The 16,176-nt window shown below is 43.6% G+C and overlaps 1 protein-coding gene across 1 annotated transcript in view; it reads left to right on the top strand.

The window, feature by feature from the left end:
* Positions 1-2,622: 2,622 nt before the first annotated feature.
* The window catches only part of LOC106602884 (junctional adhesion molecule A), a 37,666-nt gene continuing 24,112 nt past the window's right edge, over positions 2,623-16,176 (top strand). Inside the window, exon 1 of the mRNA XM_014195840.2 lies at positions 2,623-2,923. Within this exon, the coding sequence (XP_014051315.1) occupies positions 2,875-2,923 (49 nt within the window). The 5' untranslated portion in view covers positions 2,623-2,874. The remainder of the gene's footprint in view (positions 2,924-16,176) is intronic.

The raw sequence follows: 16,176 nt of genomic DNA, 5'->3' as shown, positions 1-16,176 counted from the left end.
TTAGAAAAACAAAGGAGATGATTGTGGACTTCAGGAGGAACCAGGCTGGACACGCCCCCCATCCTCATCAACGGGGACGCCGTGGAGACGGTCAGCATATTCATATTCCTTGGCGTACACATCTCAGAGAAGCTGAAATGGTATAACTACACGGACACCATGGTGAAGAAGGCACGACAATGACTTCAACACCCCCCCGGCTACTCTCCCTATGAACGTTAGCTTTTTTATTATTATTATTTTTTTACAATTTTCATTACTTTATTTCACTTAGTCGTGCATGTCGTAGCTCAGAGCCTAAGATTTTCACTGTACCCTTTAATCACACCTGCAACCCTGTATATGTGAGTATTAAAACACTCAATCTCTAAACTTAGTTTTCTCCTATCACAGCCATTAAACTCTGTAACTGTTTTAAAGTCACCATTGGCCTCATGGTGAAATCCCTGAGCGGTTTCCTTCTTCTCTGGCAACTGATTTAGGAAGGATGCCTGTATCTTTGTAGTGACTCGGTGTAATTCATAATCCCACGATGTGAGAAATGTGCAGGAGGGCATAGTCAGAGAGAGTGTACAGTTGAGCTGGAGAAAGCACCGTGTGTCAACTGTGGGGGTGCCTATGCAGCTGGGGATCAGAAGAGCCCTGTGAGAGAAAAACAAGTTGAGATTGACAGAGTTCGAGTAGGGCAGAAACTTTTCTATGCTGAGACAGTGAAGAGAGTAGAGGATAGCCCAAGTGTGAGTGAGTTGACTAGAAGCCCACCAGTGAGTATGCCTATGCCTGAAGAGAGAGAGCCATAGAGGATGAGTTTCAGTAAGGTTGGATTTCTTGCATTTATAGCCATGACAATCAACTGTACTGCACTGATGGAGTGGAAATCACAGAAGATAGATGTGGTAGTTGCAGCAGCAGATAAATACTTGGGTGTGAGAGATTTTAGTGCAGAAGATCTACAGGAAGTTTTGAGAGAAGGGGTTCCATCCTCCCAGGTTGATGGTCTGGTGTAGGATCGTTTACGAGTCATCGAGTCATCTCGCAGTGTTTGATCATACCCTGATGAAGACAGCTTGGCTGTCGAAACGTTGGATATTACATTTTTGCATCTGAGCTCCTAGAGTGTGCGGCTCTCCCTTATTTTCAAGTTTTCTACTCCGCTAGCCAGAACCTCGCCTTAATAGGTGTGCGTTTCTTTTTCTTCTAGTAGGATCGTTTAGGGCCAAGTAGTGGAAAGGGGTAGTGGGTTTTTGGGGATAGTGTGTAGGTGCAGGGTTACATGATAGTGCAATTTAAGTTTTTCCCATTCCCCTTTTCTCTGAGTTCTGTCAAGACTGAATGGTCAGAAAAACACAGGAGAACTAGAAAACAGGAACTAACAAGAATCATGAGTACGGGGAACGTATTTCTGGGTATTAGGACTACTTTGGAGGAAGACCAATCATACCACTGGGCAGGAGATGGCGGAGGTGGATGTTTTGTTTGAAATTGATGGCGTGTCGAGTGGAGATGAGAGTGAGAAGGAATGGATTACAATGGCAAATAAAAAAGGAAACAAGAGAAGTAAAGTGGTCGTCGAGTCTAGTAAATCCAAGCCTAGTTCTGACTCTTTTTTTAGTCAGAGTGAGGGTGTTGGATCGATCAAGATACCTGGGAGATCCGTTTGAAGTCTCAATAAAAATTATAGATGCATTAGATGAGGTGGCGTAAGTGAAAATAACAAGATTTTAAAAATGTTGTATGTCAGAGGAGCAGAAGGAGCATGCTTTGCACCTGAAAAAGATATCGGATTGGAATGTGTCGTATATGGATCTGCGAAGCAGGGCGCCTATCAAGGGGGTTATCTCTGGAGTGGAGCTAGAAGTGAGTGCAGAGGATATAACTGAAGAAGTAGAGGCAGTGGTTGGTGCACACCGACTGACCCGTATGGTCATCCTTTATTTTGTTATTTGAATTAGAGTCTCTCCTGTCATACATACATTTGGGTGATGTGAGATATCCTGTAAGAGCCTTTGTTCCCAAACCCTTGCAGTATGATAATGTAAACTATTGGGACATGTGTCAAGTGTGTGTAGACATGCTGCAATTATGGTGGTGAGCATGCACCAGAATTCATGAAGTGCCCTGTTGAAGGAGGTGAAGGAGACCGAGGTGTCAAGAATAAGGGCTGTCCAGCATGTCTCCTATCCGGAGGCGGTGAGAAGAGTCGAAGAAGGTAGTAACTTTGAAGAAACCATGGTAGTTGGATTAGAGACATCAGCAAATGTTGCTCAACAAATGGATCCTGACATGTTGCATGTTAAAAAATGTGGACTTGTTTATTGCATTGGTCATAAACTGAACAGTGCAAACAAAGAAGAAATCTGAGAAAATAGGCATCATTGTGAGTGTGGCTGAATGTTTTTTGGGAGTCAGGGAATTTAGAACAGAGGCAAAATAAGGAATCCTGTCGAATGTTCCCGTCCACACAGGCCCCTGAGCCTGTTTAGGGATATGATTTGGATTATCACTGAAGAAGTGGAGTATTTTATCCCGCAATGGAATATTTTTGGTTTTTGTTTCAATACCCCGTACAATAGGTGGCAGCAATACACCAATAGCTGTAGTCTGCCACAAAAGTTAAAAGAAGAAGAATCATTCCTTTCTACAGGTGCAGTTAAAAGAAGACTCGTCACACCGTTCTACAGGTTCATTCGGTAGGGCGTCGAGTTTTAGTTCTTCGAAATTATATTTCAATCAGAGTGGGCCACAGTTTCAACAATTACTTAACCATACATAGATTTTTGGATTAATCGAAAAGTTCTGATTTGAAATTGACTATCGAAATTGGACACTTCACCAGCTTTGAAAACAAATAGGGCTTCATTTGTCGGGGCCGATATGTTTGTCAGCGGCTTGGTATCGGTGTTTCTCTTCCTTCATGCAACAGGTGAGTGCTCCTTCTGTCGATCAAAACTCCTCTTCTGGTCTTAGATTTCGTTTCAATCGGTATACAAACTTGATTATAACTAATGTAAAACTATTACTAAACTACATCTGCGTTTTTTGGAATACCTTATCTTTCATATTAGTAATAAATAACAAATTGCTTATTGATACCTTTTCTTCTATAGGGTTAGTATTCCCACATGGACTTCTCAATGTTACAGCGCTTGTTTACGGAATACTGAGGGAAGATGGAGGCTGCTACCTGGGCTAATTAACGTTAGCTGTCTAGCTTGATCAGAACACATATGTGTAAACAAAAAATAAATAAAAAAACCTGTAAACTGTAGTTCACACGAAGCCAACTGTGGGCGCTGAAAACCCTACGGAGAGAAGGGTTTTCGATTGCCTGGAAACCCGACGTTGAATTGCATGGAATTCTACCTCGGGCAAAAATGTGTTTTGGATCAGAAAAGTTTCCTCATTAACTTTTGCCTGTACTGTCTTTCGTTGTGTCGAACCCCAGTAAGATTAACTGTCGCTAATGGGGATCCTAATAAATCAAATCAAGCCAGCATGTTGAATAAAATGACATTTTAAACATGCTCTACCGGTTATTACCGCTGTTGGTCCTTCTGACTGTAGGAATGTGAGACAATATATCCACAGGAAAGTATACCGGTATTCAACATTATGGCTTGAGGTCCTGTGAGGGAACTTTTTTTTAAATATCCGAACACTTGGTTTCCAGGCGAGTTTTTCGAATTAATCTGCAGCTGAATTGTTTACTTTGCTGTCATAACCATTGACTAATGAATGGAAGATTAATTTTTCAGAGTTGGACACAACAAAAATTCTTACCCTTTTAAGTATGGTGCAGGTGCATTCATGTCTTAATTAGGTATATGTCATCGATCCTTGTAGTCATTGATGTTGGAGGTGATAAAACAATTTAACAAATTGGGATCAATAAAGTAATGGGCTACTCTCTTCTCTTTAGATTGTCTAAAATGACAGTGCATCACTGGCTTCAAATAAACCAGCCCTCAGGACTATTAGCTTCAAGTGTTGAATGGTCTAGAAGGCCTTTAAACATTCCTAAAATCAGTGCAAGGGGACCTATACTTTCCACCTGGTATGTGTGGTTATTGCCTTACCTTGGAAACCCTAGCTCTGCCTCCCCAACTCTGAAACTCACGACAAGCAAACAGGAGACTATTCTCTGCTTTCATTTTACACACTGTAGACTTAGTTCCCATGCTTTTATCTGGGCAAACCAAACTCAGTTTTCAGTCACCACTGCTACCTTCAGATAAAAGGTGATGAGTTGAGACTGCTTTGCAACTGAGCAGCGCAGTGGGAGCTCTGCTGTACCCTGGATATATAATATCCTCTTTAATACAACTTCTCAGACACAATAGTGTGTAGAACTGAGCTAAGCTACCCTGTCCTCCATGTACCTGATGAGGCCCATACCAATGTTCCCTGTCTTTCGCCACTGGGCAAACTTCAGGTTTGCTGAGATCAAACTTGAATTTTGTGAAAATTCTGCGCAACTTCCAGTGCGCGTTTACTGTGTACACAGGCTGTACTCATTTTAAGTTAGTTTCAGACAGTGATCAAGTAGGCTACTGTGGCTATTTGATCATAATGTAGGCCTACCATCAAACAATGGAGAAAATGCATCCCATAACATTTTAACATGTAAATAGCTATCATTCAGCCTACAGTAGCAGCCATTGTGTGGTGTCTTAAAAAAAAACAAAAAAACATGCAGGGCTTGACATTAACCTATGTATCCACTTGTCCGTCAGACAAGGAGGTGGCTGAAAATGTTTGATGCAAGAAACCACTTCAAAAAATCAAATGTATTATTCCCATACCAATATTACCGAGAATTAGGGCTGGGCGATATGGCCAAAATATATCACGGTAATTTCACATTTTTGATGGTATGAATGTTTTTGAAAAATAGTTCTGCGTGACCCAAGGGTGGCAACACATACGTTCTAAGTGATTTCAATGGTACTTTCTCTATTCTATTGCCAATATATTATGGCTAAGGGCTGTTCTTACACAATGCGGAGTGCCTGGATACAGCCCTTAGCTGTGGTATTTTTGCCATATACCACAAACCCACGAGGTGCCTTATTGCTATTAGTAACTGTCTACCAACGTGATTGGAGCAGTAAAAATGCATGTTTTGTCATACCTGTGGTCTGATGTCAAGGCTCGAACCACCGTTTGTTTTTGGTTGTAGTTGAATTGAACATTATAATCTTCATAAATTTCTGCATTTCCTGCTCTCAGTTGAGGTCATTTCCACACTGCCATGTGGGGCTGCACGATAAGGGCAAACAATCTAGCCTTATTTTTTTAACCAAATGTTGCGATTTTAGAGCAAAACACTTGGGTGTACTGTTGGAGTCGTGGAAATGGAGTCATTATTCTAATTCTATAGTTATGATATAATAGTGGGCACTTTGAATTGTGTTTGACATGACAACAAATAAAAAGGATGAGTTATTGTGACAGTGTAGGAACCAAAGTGTGGATAAATGTTTCCTCGGGGACCTTGTAATCTTTGGCTATATTTTGTTTTCTCTTAACTACTTCATGTAGCAAAAATTGTATTCATGTTGCGAACATTCATGCTTTGCGTATTGCTCTTTGATTTAGAAGCACAAACAACATGCTGATTTAGGTCTACACCATCACTGGTGTTATCAGGCTGTATAGCTAATTACGTTCGCGCAGACTCAGCCAACTAATAAACGTACTAACTAGTGGCTAGCATTAGCCGCTAACACAATTTAGGCCCAACTTGCTAAGAAAAGACAAGCTAGTTTGCAGAGGTAAACAAACTAGTGTAATTATAGAACTGTAGTGTTATTTTTTTTTTTTTTACATTATTCCAGAATGTTTTTTTTCTGTATTCATAGTGGACATCAAGTCAGTATATTACTCGCTAATGTTCAGTCCCTGGACAATGAAGTAGATGAGCTCAGGGCGAGGATCAGAGAGACATCAGGGACTGTAACATACTGTTTCACAGAATCATGGCTCTCTGGATATACTTTCCCCATCCATACAGCCAGCTGGGTTCAGTACATTGCGCAGACAGGAATAAAGAACTCTCCAGGAAGAAGAAAGGCGGTGGTGTATGTTTCATGATTAACTACTCATGGTGCGATTGTGATAATGTACACGAACTCGCATGGCTACAAGGCCCTCTCCTGCACTCCCTTTGGGCAAATCAGATCATGACTCCATTCTGCTCCTTCCTTCCTATAGGCTCAAACTCAAAAAAGAAGTAGCCATGCTAAGGTCTATTCAATGCTGGTCTGACCAATCGGAATCCATGCTTCAAGATTGTTTTGGTCATGCGGCCTGGGAAATGTTCCGGGTAGCCTCGGAGAATAACATTGACGTATACACGGTGACTGAGTTCATCAGGAAGTGTATAGGGGATGTTGTTCACACTGTGACTAAAACCTACCCTAACCAAAAACCGTGGATAGATGACCGTGTTTGCTCAACTTAAAGCGCAAACCACCACATTAAAGGTAAAATATATATTCAAAAAATGTACCACTGCAAGGTGACTTGGAATATGGTCAAAATACAAACCGTGTGTAAAGCAATCAAACAGGCAATGTCACTACTGAGGAAGTGGAGTCGCAATTCAATGCCTCAGACATGATGTATGTGGCAGGGTCTACAGACAGTCGTGGATTACGAAAGGAAAACCAACCACGTGGCGGACATTCTTGCTCCTGGACAAGCTAAACAATTTCTTCGCCCGCGTTGAGGATAAGTGCCGCCACTGCGCCCTGCTCCCAAGGTCTGTGGGCTCTCCGTGGTCGACGTGAGGTAGACATTTAAGCGTGTTAACCCTTGCAAGGCTGCCGGCCCAGATGGCATCCCTAGCCACATCCTAAGAACATGCGCAGACCAGCTGGCTGGAGTGTTTATGGACATATTCAATCTCTCCCTATCCCAGTCTGCTGTCCCACTTGCTTCAATATGTCCACCATTGTTCCTGTACCCAAGAAAGCAAAGGTAACTGAACTAAATGACTATCGCCTTGTAGCACTCACTTCTGTCATCATGAAGTGCTTTTTAGACATTTTAGACTTTTTTTTGTTTTTTGACATTTTAGTCATTTAGCAGACGCTCTTATCCAGAGCGACTTACAGTAATGAATTCATACATTTCATTTCATGCATTTTTTTTGTACTGCCCCCCCGTGGGAATCGAACCCACAACCCTGGCTTTGCACACACCATGCTCTACCAACTGAGCCACAGGGAAGGCTACTTTGAGACGACTAGTCAAGGATCATAATCACCTCCACCTTACCTGACACCCTAGAACCACTTCAATTTGAATACCGCCCCAATAGATCCAAAGAGGATGCCATCGCACTGCACACAACCTCTACTATCCTGATCCTCAACACAGGGGCCCCATAAGGGTGTTTGCTCAGCCCCCTCCTGTACTCCATGTTCACCCATGACTGTGTGTGCCTCCAACTCAATCATTTAAGTTTGGAGACTACACAACAGTAGTAGGCCTGACTACAACAATGACTAGATGGCCTGAAGGGAGGGGGTGAGGGCCTTTGCAGAATGGTGCCAGGAAAATAAATAACCTCTCCCTCAGTGTCAACAAAACAAAGGAACTGATCGTGGACTTCAGGAGCCCGACGAGGGAGCAAGCCCTTATACACATTGACGGGACTGCAGTGGAGAAGGTGGAGAGCTTAAAGTTCCCACGGTGTACACATCACTGACAATCTGAAATGCTCCACCCAGTGTTGTGGATAGGGGCGTGTAGTCCAACCACACTGCGCTACAGCGCCTCTTCAACCTCAGGAGGTTGAAATTTCTTGGCCCTTAACATCCTCACTAACTAAGCTTACTCAAGCCTGTCTCAAAATAAAATACTGCCGCTTTAAAAAAAAAAAAGCTCTACCCAACTATTTTCAAAGATGTCTAGTAATGTGACTGACCGGCTCAAAACGGTCTTATGTAGCAACCTTTTTTAACATCGGATAAAAGTAGACTTGGAGCTACAAAATGGTATCATACACTACATTTGAGGAACAATGAAAGTTATTCTGCTTTGAAAAGTTGATAAACTTGTAAACTCACTTTTGAGAAAATGGCCTTTGAATGTTTTGGTACTACTATTGGAGAGCTCTTTGTCTACTTCCATTCAGTATTGTTCACACCCTCTTATGCTTTAGCCCCACCCATCTAGTTAAGGGTTGATCCAAGCGTTCTGCACTAACAGCAGTCAAGCTAACTTGCTAGCTACTTCCAGACAAGTGAGTGAACAGCTCACCGACGATAACTTGCCCTAGCAGAGCTGGTTAGGCTGTTTTCATGTTATCCTGAGTGTTGGTGACTGTAACTGTGCTGTCAGGTTGTGATTTTGTAAATTCAGAGCGTTTTGCCCTCGGAGCGGCCTACTGGATGCTCTGGCCGACAAGTAGGGTTGATCTGATCGTTCTCACAGCTTGGGTGCTTGACTGTCGTTCACTGGCTAGCTTGCTAGCTACTTCCAGACACATGAGAGAACACCGTACTCTGACAATTGTACTTGCCCTAGCAGAGCTGGTTAGGCTGTTTTCATGTTATCCAGAGCGTTGGTGACTAACTGCTGCTGGCAACAATTATTTTTATTTTTTTTGCTGACTTTTACTGACACCAGCCATATTCAACCGGTGTTGAGCGTTCGTAAATTCATCAGTTATTCTGCGCTCTGGCACACAGACGAGTGCTCTGAAATCGGAGTAGATGGCCAGACTGAATTTATGAACGCACCCCGAAATTGTTACTTTCATAATGGAGTCTTTTTAAGACATGTAGCTAGCTAAACAATTAACCATAATCCGAACTATTACATTACTACACTGCATGAATCTGCAGGTAGCTAACCTACCGGGATCAATGTTAACATTCGGCTAGAACTAGCCAAGCAAATGGCTCTGAGATTTGAATATTAAGATCATACACGTAATGTTAGCAAGCCAGCTAACGTTAGCTAGTTAAAAAGTCCTGTTAACTTGAAATTAAACCACTTTCTGTCAATTAGAAACGTGTAATATCTGAATGTCTTACCCGTATACATCATGGATGGATGCGTCTCCGGTCGGATGCCATGGTTGCCCTGAGTTTGAAGATGTAATCCGGAGACCGGTGTTTTCTCATCTCCTTAGCTATTATACTCCTAGTTTCCTGAAACGGGTCACACATGTAGATGTTTTGTGCTCTTGCAGGAAGCAATCACTCCCATGTTGCTGACTACAAATGATCTACACTGAACAAAATTATAAACACAACACAAAGTGTTGGTTCCATTTTTATTTGTTCAGGAGCTGAAATAAAACATCCCAGAAATGTTCCATACTGTATGCACAAAAAGCTTATTTCTGTCATTCTGTGCACAAATTTGTTTACATCCCTGTTAGCGGTGCGTATGTCAGCTGTTTGTTGACCCGCACCCGCCCGCAATGGCAAATAACCCTTCCATGAACTATATGTGAGAATCTGAGGCCTGCGCTACAGACGGACTGCATAACTATTTTTTTTGATGGGGGGTGCATGAGTTTGTTTTGCCTGATTTGTAGTTGTTTCTGCATATTTCTGGCTTTGCTAGTCAACTTGTCTATAATTAGATGCATGTAGCTTATCCTTTGTCATGTTGCCCTTGAAGAGTTAAAAAAAAAAAAAAACCTTGCCCAACAGAATAATGTAATAGATTGATAGAATGCGTCAATCTAGTTTACATTGGTAAAGTTCTCATCTTTCGTGGAACAATGACGTTTATGGACTGGTGAGAAAATACAATAAAGCAATACATATTTTATGTGGTTGAAATACTATCAGCTTTTATGATGGAGACAGCACCTCTACATATTTTATAACTGGGCATTGCATTCTCATAATGCAGAAAGAAATGTGTACATTTGTATCATTTTCTGCAGGAGTTAAGGCTGTAACTCTATACGCAAGGGACTAGTGTTACTAGACTTATGTATTTATTGCCCCAAAATGTCCGTTATTCCAAAGTATGTTTCAGATGGGATACATATTTTCCGAAGTACCCCCTTTTTTTTTTATTCATGAAAATAAAATATCTTTAAATGACAGTTATGATGGAATCCTAGGGGTTTTTGTCCAATTGATAATTCGAGCTTGGTTCCCAAGTTTCTAAACCAAACCATCTTTGGTGTAGTGTCGGCATAATATTTGTCACCATAATCATTAGGATATTTTAATGATCTGCAGTAGAAGACGTTCTAAATGCCTTCAGATGTGAACTTAACTGTTTACTTGCAGTTGATGTGTTTTTTTTAGGCTATGGATGAGAAAGTGAACTTGTTCCAAACGTGTAGCTCAGTTGTATGTTGCATTGTGATTTATACAGTGCTTTCGGAAAGTATTCAGACCCCTTTTCCCACATTTTGTTACGTTTATTGCCTTATTCTAAAATGGATTCATTTGCTTTCCCCCCCTCAATCTACACGCAATACCTAATAATGACAAAGCAAAAACAGGTTTTTAGAAGTTGTTGCAAATTTATTGAAGGAGGAAAAAATAAAATTACATTTACATAAGAATTCAGACCCTTAACTCAGTACTTTGTTGAAACACCTTTGGCAGTGATGACCGCATCGAGTCTTCAGTATGACGCTACAAGCTTTGCACACCTGTATTTGGGGAGTTTCTCCCATTTCTTCTCTGCAGATCCTCTCCACCGCTGTCAGGTTGGATGGGGAGTGTCTCTCCACAGCTATTTTCAGGTCTCTCCAGAGATGTTCGATCGGGTTCAAGTCCAGGCTCTGGCTTTTCTCAGTTCATCTTTACCTCGATCCTGACTAGTCTCCCAGTCCCTGCTGCTGAAAAACATCTCCACAGCATGATGCTGCCACCACCATGCTTCACCGTAGGGATGGTGCCAGGTTTCCTCCACACGTGAGACTTGACATTCAGGCCAAAGAGTTTAATCTTGATTTCATCAGACCAGAGAATCTTGTTTCTCCTTTTGGCAAACTCCAAGCGAGCTGCCGTGTGTTTTACTGGGTGGCTTCCGTCTGTCTACTCTACCATAAAGGCCTGATTTGTGGAGTGCTACAGAGATGGTTGTCCTTCTGGAAGAGTCTCCCATCTCCACAGAGGAGCTCTGTCAGAGTGACGATCGGATACTCGGTCACCTCCCTGACCAACTTCTTCAATTTTTATGAATGATGGATGCCACTGATTTTGGGGACCTTCAATACAGCAGAAATGTTTTGGTCCCCTTCCCCAGATCTGTGCCTTGACACAATCCTGCCTCAGAGCTCTACAGACAATGCTTTCAATCTCATGGCTTGGTTTTTGCTCTGACATGCACTGTCAACTGTGGGACCTTCTTATATAGGTGTGTGTGTGTGTGTGTGTGTGGATTTCCAAATGTCCAATCAATTGAATTGAACTCAGGTGGACTCCTAAGTTGTAGAAACGTATATCAAGGATGATCAATGGGAACAGGATGCACCTGAGCTCAATTTTGAGTCTCTACCTTGTACATACACTGCTCAAAAAATAAAGGGAACACTAAAATAACACATCCTAGATCTGAATGAATGAAATAATCTTATTAAATACTTCTATCTTTACATAGTTGAATGTGCTGACAACAAAATCACACAAAAATAATCAATGGAAATCCAATTTATCAACCCATGGAGGTCTGGATTTGGAGTCACACTCTAAATTAAAGTGGAAAACCACACTACAGGGTGATCCAACTTTGATGTAATGTCCTTAAAACAAGTCAAAATGAGGCTCAGTAGTGTGTGTGGCCTCCACGTGCCTGTATGACCTCCCTACAACGCCTGGGCATGCTCCTGATGAGGTGGCGGATGGTCTCCTGAGGGATCTCCTCCCAGACCTGGACTACAGCATCCGCCAACTCCTGGACACTCTGTGGTGCAACGTGGCGTTGGTGGATGGAGCGAGACATGATGTCCCAGATGTGCTCAATTGGATTCAGGTCTGGGGAACGGGCGGGCCAGTCCATAGCATCAATGCCTTCCTCTTGCAGGAACTGCTGACACACTCCAGCCACATGAGGTCTAGCATTGTCTTGCATTAGGAGGAACCCAGGGCCAACCGCACCAGCATATGGTCTCACAAGGGTTCTGAGGATCTCATCTCGATACCTAATGGCAGTCAGGCTACCTCTGGCGAGCACATGGAGGGCTGTGCGGCCCCCCAAAGAAATGCCACCCCACATCATGACTGACCCACCGCCAAACCGGTCATGCTGGAGGATGTTGCAGGCAGCAGAACGTTCTCCACGGCGTCTCCAGACTCTGTCACACGTGCTCAGTGTGAACCTGCTTTCATCTGTGAAGAGCACAGGGCGCCAGTGGCGAATTTGCCAATCTTGGTGTTCTCTGGCAAATGCCAAACGTCCTGCACGGTGTTGGGCTGTAAGCACAACCCCCACCTGTGGACGTCGGGCCCTCATACCACCCTCATGGAGTCTGTTTCTGAGCGTTTGAGCAGACACATGCACATTTGTGGCCTGCTGGAGGTCATTTTGCAGGGCTCTGGCAGTGCTCCTCCTGCTCCTCCTTGCTCAAAGGCGGAGGTAGCGGTCTTGCTGCTGGGTTGTTTCCCTCCTACAGCCTCCTGATGTACTGGCCTGTCTCCTGGTAGCGCCTCCATGCTCTAGACACTATGCTGACAGACACAGCAAACCTTGCCACAGCTCGCATTGATGTGCCATCCTGGATGAGCTGCACTACCTGAGCCACTTGTGTGGGTTGTAGACTCCGTCTCATGCTACCACTAGAGTGAAAGCACAGCCAGCATTCAAAAGTGACCAAAACATCAGCCAGGAAGCATAGGAACTGAGAAGTGGTCTGTGGTCCCCACCTGCAGAACCACTCCTTTATTGGGGTTGTCTTGCTAATTGCCTATAATTTCCACCTGTTGTCTATTCCATTTGCACAACAGCATGTGAAATGTATTGTCAATCAGTGTTGCTTCCTAAGTGGACAGTTTTTGATTTCACAGAAGTGTGATTGACTTGGAGTTACATTGTGTTGTTTAAGCATTCCCTTTATTTGTTTGATCAGTGTATATAAGCATTCAGACCCTTTGCTATGTGACTCAAATTTGATTTGTCACATGCGCCAAATTCAACAGGTGTAGACCTTACAGTGAAATGCTTACATACAAGTCCTTAAACCAAAAATGCACTTAAGAAAAATTGTACAAAAAATAAAAATTAAAAAATAGTTAAAGAGCAGCAGTAAAATAACAGTAGCAAGGCTATATACAGGGGGTACCAGTACAGAGTCAATGTGCAGGGGCACCGGTTAGTTTAGGTAATATACTGCTCAAAAAAATAAAGGGAACACTTAAACCACACAATGTAATTCCAAGTCAATCACACTTCTATGAAATCAAACTGTCCACTTAGGAAGCAACACTGATTGACAATACATTTCACATGCTGTTGTGCAAATGGAATAGACAACAGGTGGAAATTATAGGCAATTAGCAAGACACCCCCAATAAAGAAGTGGTTCTGCAGGTGGGGACCACAGACCACTTCTCAGTTCCTATGCTTCCTGGCTGATGTTTTGGTCACTTTTGAATGCTGGCGGTGCTTTCACTCTAGTGGTAGCATGAGACGGAGTCTACAACCCACACAAGTGGCTCAGGTAGTGCAGCTCATCCAGGATGGCACATCAATGCGAGCTGTGGCAAGGTTTGCTGTGTCTGTCAGCATAGTGTCCAGAGCATGGAGGCGCTACCAGGAGACAGGCCAGTACATCAGGAGGCTGTAGGAGGGAAACAACCCAGCAGCAGGACCGCTACCTCCGCCTTTGTGCAAGGAGGAGCAGGAGGAGCACTGCCTTGCAAAATGACCTCCAGCAGGCCACAAATGTGCATGTGTCTGCTCAAACGCTCAGAAACAGACTCCATGAGGGTGGTATGAGGGCCCGACGTCCACAGGTGGGGGTTGTGCTTACAGCCCAACACCGTGCAGGACGTTTGGCATTTGCCAGAGAACACCAAGATTGGCAAATTCGCCACTGGCGCCCTGTGCTCTTCACAGATGAAAGCAGGTTCACACTGAGCACGTGTGACAGTCTGGAGACGCCGTGGAGAACGTTCTGCTACCTGCAACATCCTCCAGCATGACCGGTTTGGCGGTGGCATTTCTTTGGGGGGGCCGCACAGCCGTCCATGTGCTCGCCAGAGGTAGCCTGACTGCCATTAGGTGCCGAGATGAGATCCTCAGACCCCTTGTGAGATCATATGCTGGTGCGGTTGGCCCTGGGTTCCTCCTAATGCAAGACAATGCTCGACCTCATGTGGCTGGAGTGTGTCAGCAGTTCCTGCAAGAGGAAGGCATTGACGCTATGGGCTGGCCCACCTGTTCCCCAGACCTGAATCCAATTGAGCACATCTGGGACATCATGTCTCGCTCCATCCACCAACGCCACGTTGCACCACAGACTGTCCAGGAGTTGGCGGATGCTTTAGTCCAGGTCTGGGAGGAGATCCCTCAGGAGACCATCCGCCACCTCATCAGGAGCATGCCCAGGTGTTGTAGGGAGGTCATACAGGCACGCGGAGGCCACACACACTACTGAGCCTCATTTTGACTTGTTTTAAGGACATGACATCAAAGTTGGATCAGCCTGTAGTGTGGTTTTCCACTTTAATTTTGAGTGTGACTCCAAGTCCAGACCTCCATGGGTTGATAAATTGGATTTCCATTGATTCTTTTTGTGATTTGTTGTCAGCACATTCAACTATGTAAAGAAAGTATATAAGATTATTTATTTATTTCATTCAGATCTAGGATGTGTTATTTTAGTGTTCCCTTTATTTTTTTGAGCAGTGTAAATTAATTTTCATTTGTAATTTCTAAAACTGTTTTCGCTCTGTCATTATTGGGTATTGTGTCGATTGGGGGGGGGACATTTAAATCAAATTCAAAATAAGGCTTTAATGTAACCATATGGAAAAGTCAAGGGATCTGAATGCACTGTATTAACGGAAAAGGTTGCATTAAATGGGCGCAATGTTGTTTTAATGATGCATTTAGTGATAAATTCATTCCCACAACGTATAAACAAAAAACATTCACTGTGAAAGTAGATTAATGTAGGCCATTTGTTCAATTTTGCCTGGTTCACCAACTTCTTCTGACTTCATTGTGTCAAATCGGAGGCCCTGTTGTCCGGACCTCTGGCCGTCTCTATGGGGTTGACGCAGGGTTCAATTCTTGGGCCGACTCTTTTCTCTGTATACATCAATGATGTCGCTCTTGCTGCTGGTGAGTCTCTGATCCACCTCTATGCAGACGACACCATTCTGTATACTTCTGGCCCTTCTTTGGACACTGTGTTAACAACCCTCCAGATGAGCTTCAATGCCATACAACTCTCCTTCCGTGGCCTCCAACTGCTCCTAAATACAAGTACAACTAAATGCATGCTCTTCAACCGATCGTTGCCTGCACCTTCCCTCCTGTCCAGCATCACTACTCTGGACGGTTCTGACTTAGAATATGTGGACAACTACAAATGCCTAGGTGTCTGGTTAGGCTGTAAGCTCTCCTTCTAGACTCACATCAAACATCTCCAATCCAAAGTTAAATCTAGAATTGGCTTCCTATTTCGCAACAAAGCATCCTTCACTCATGCTGCCAAACATACCCTTGTAAAACTGACCATCCTACCGATCCTCGACTTCGGCGATGTCATTTACAAAATAGCCTCCAATACCCTACTCAACAAACTGGATGCAGTCTATCACAGTGCCATCCGTTTTGTCACCAAAGCCCCATATACTACCCACCACTGTGACCTGTACGCTCTCGTTGGCTGGCCTTCGCTTCATAATCGTCGCCAAACCCACTGGCTCCAGGTCATCTACAAGACCCTGCTAGGTAAAGTCCCCCCTTATCTCCGCTCACTGGTCACCATAGCAGCACCCACCTGTAGCATGCGCTCCAGCAGGTATATCTCTCTGGTCACCCCCAAAGCCAATTCCTCCTTTTGGCTGTCTCTCCTTCCAGTTCTCTGCTGCCAATGACTGGAACGAACTCCAAAAATCTCTGAAACTGGAAACACCTATCTCCCTCACTAGCTTTAAGCACCAGCTGTCAGAGCAGCTCACAGATCACTGCACCTGTTCATAGCCCATCTATAATTAGCCCAAACAACTACCTCTT

The sequence above is a fragment of the Salmo salar genome, chromosome ssa04 (assembly GCF_905237065.1).
Source record: "Salmo salar chromosome ssa04, Ssal_v3.1, whole genome shotgun sequence".
Classification (NCBI taxonomy): Eukaryota; Metazoa; Chordata; class Actinopteri; order Salmoniformes; family Salmonidae; genus Salmo; species Salmo salar.
Note: the sequence above shows the minus strand (reverse complement) of the source record. Positions and strands in the feature narration are given on the sequence as shown.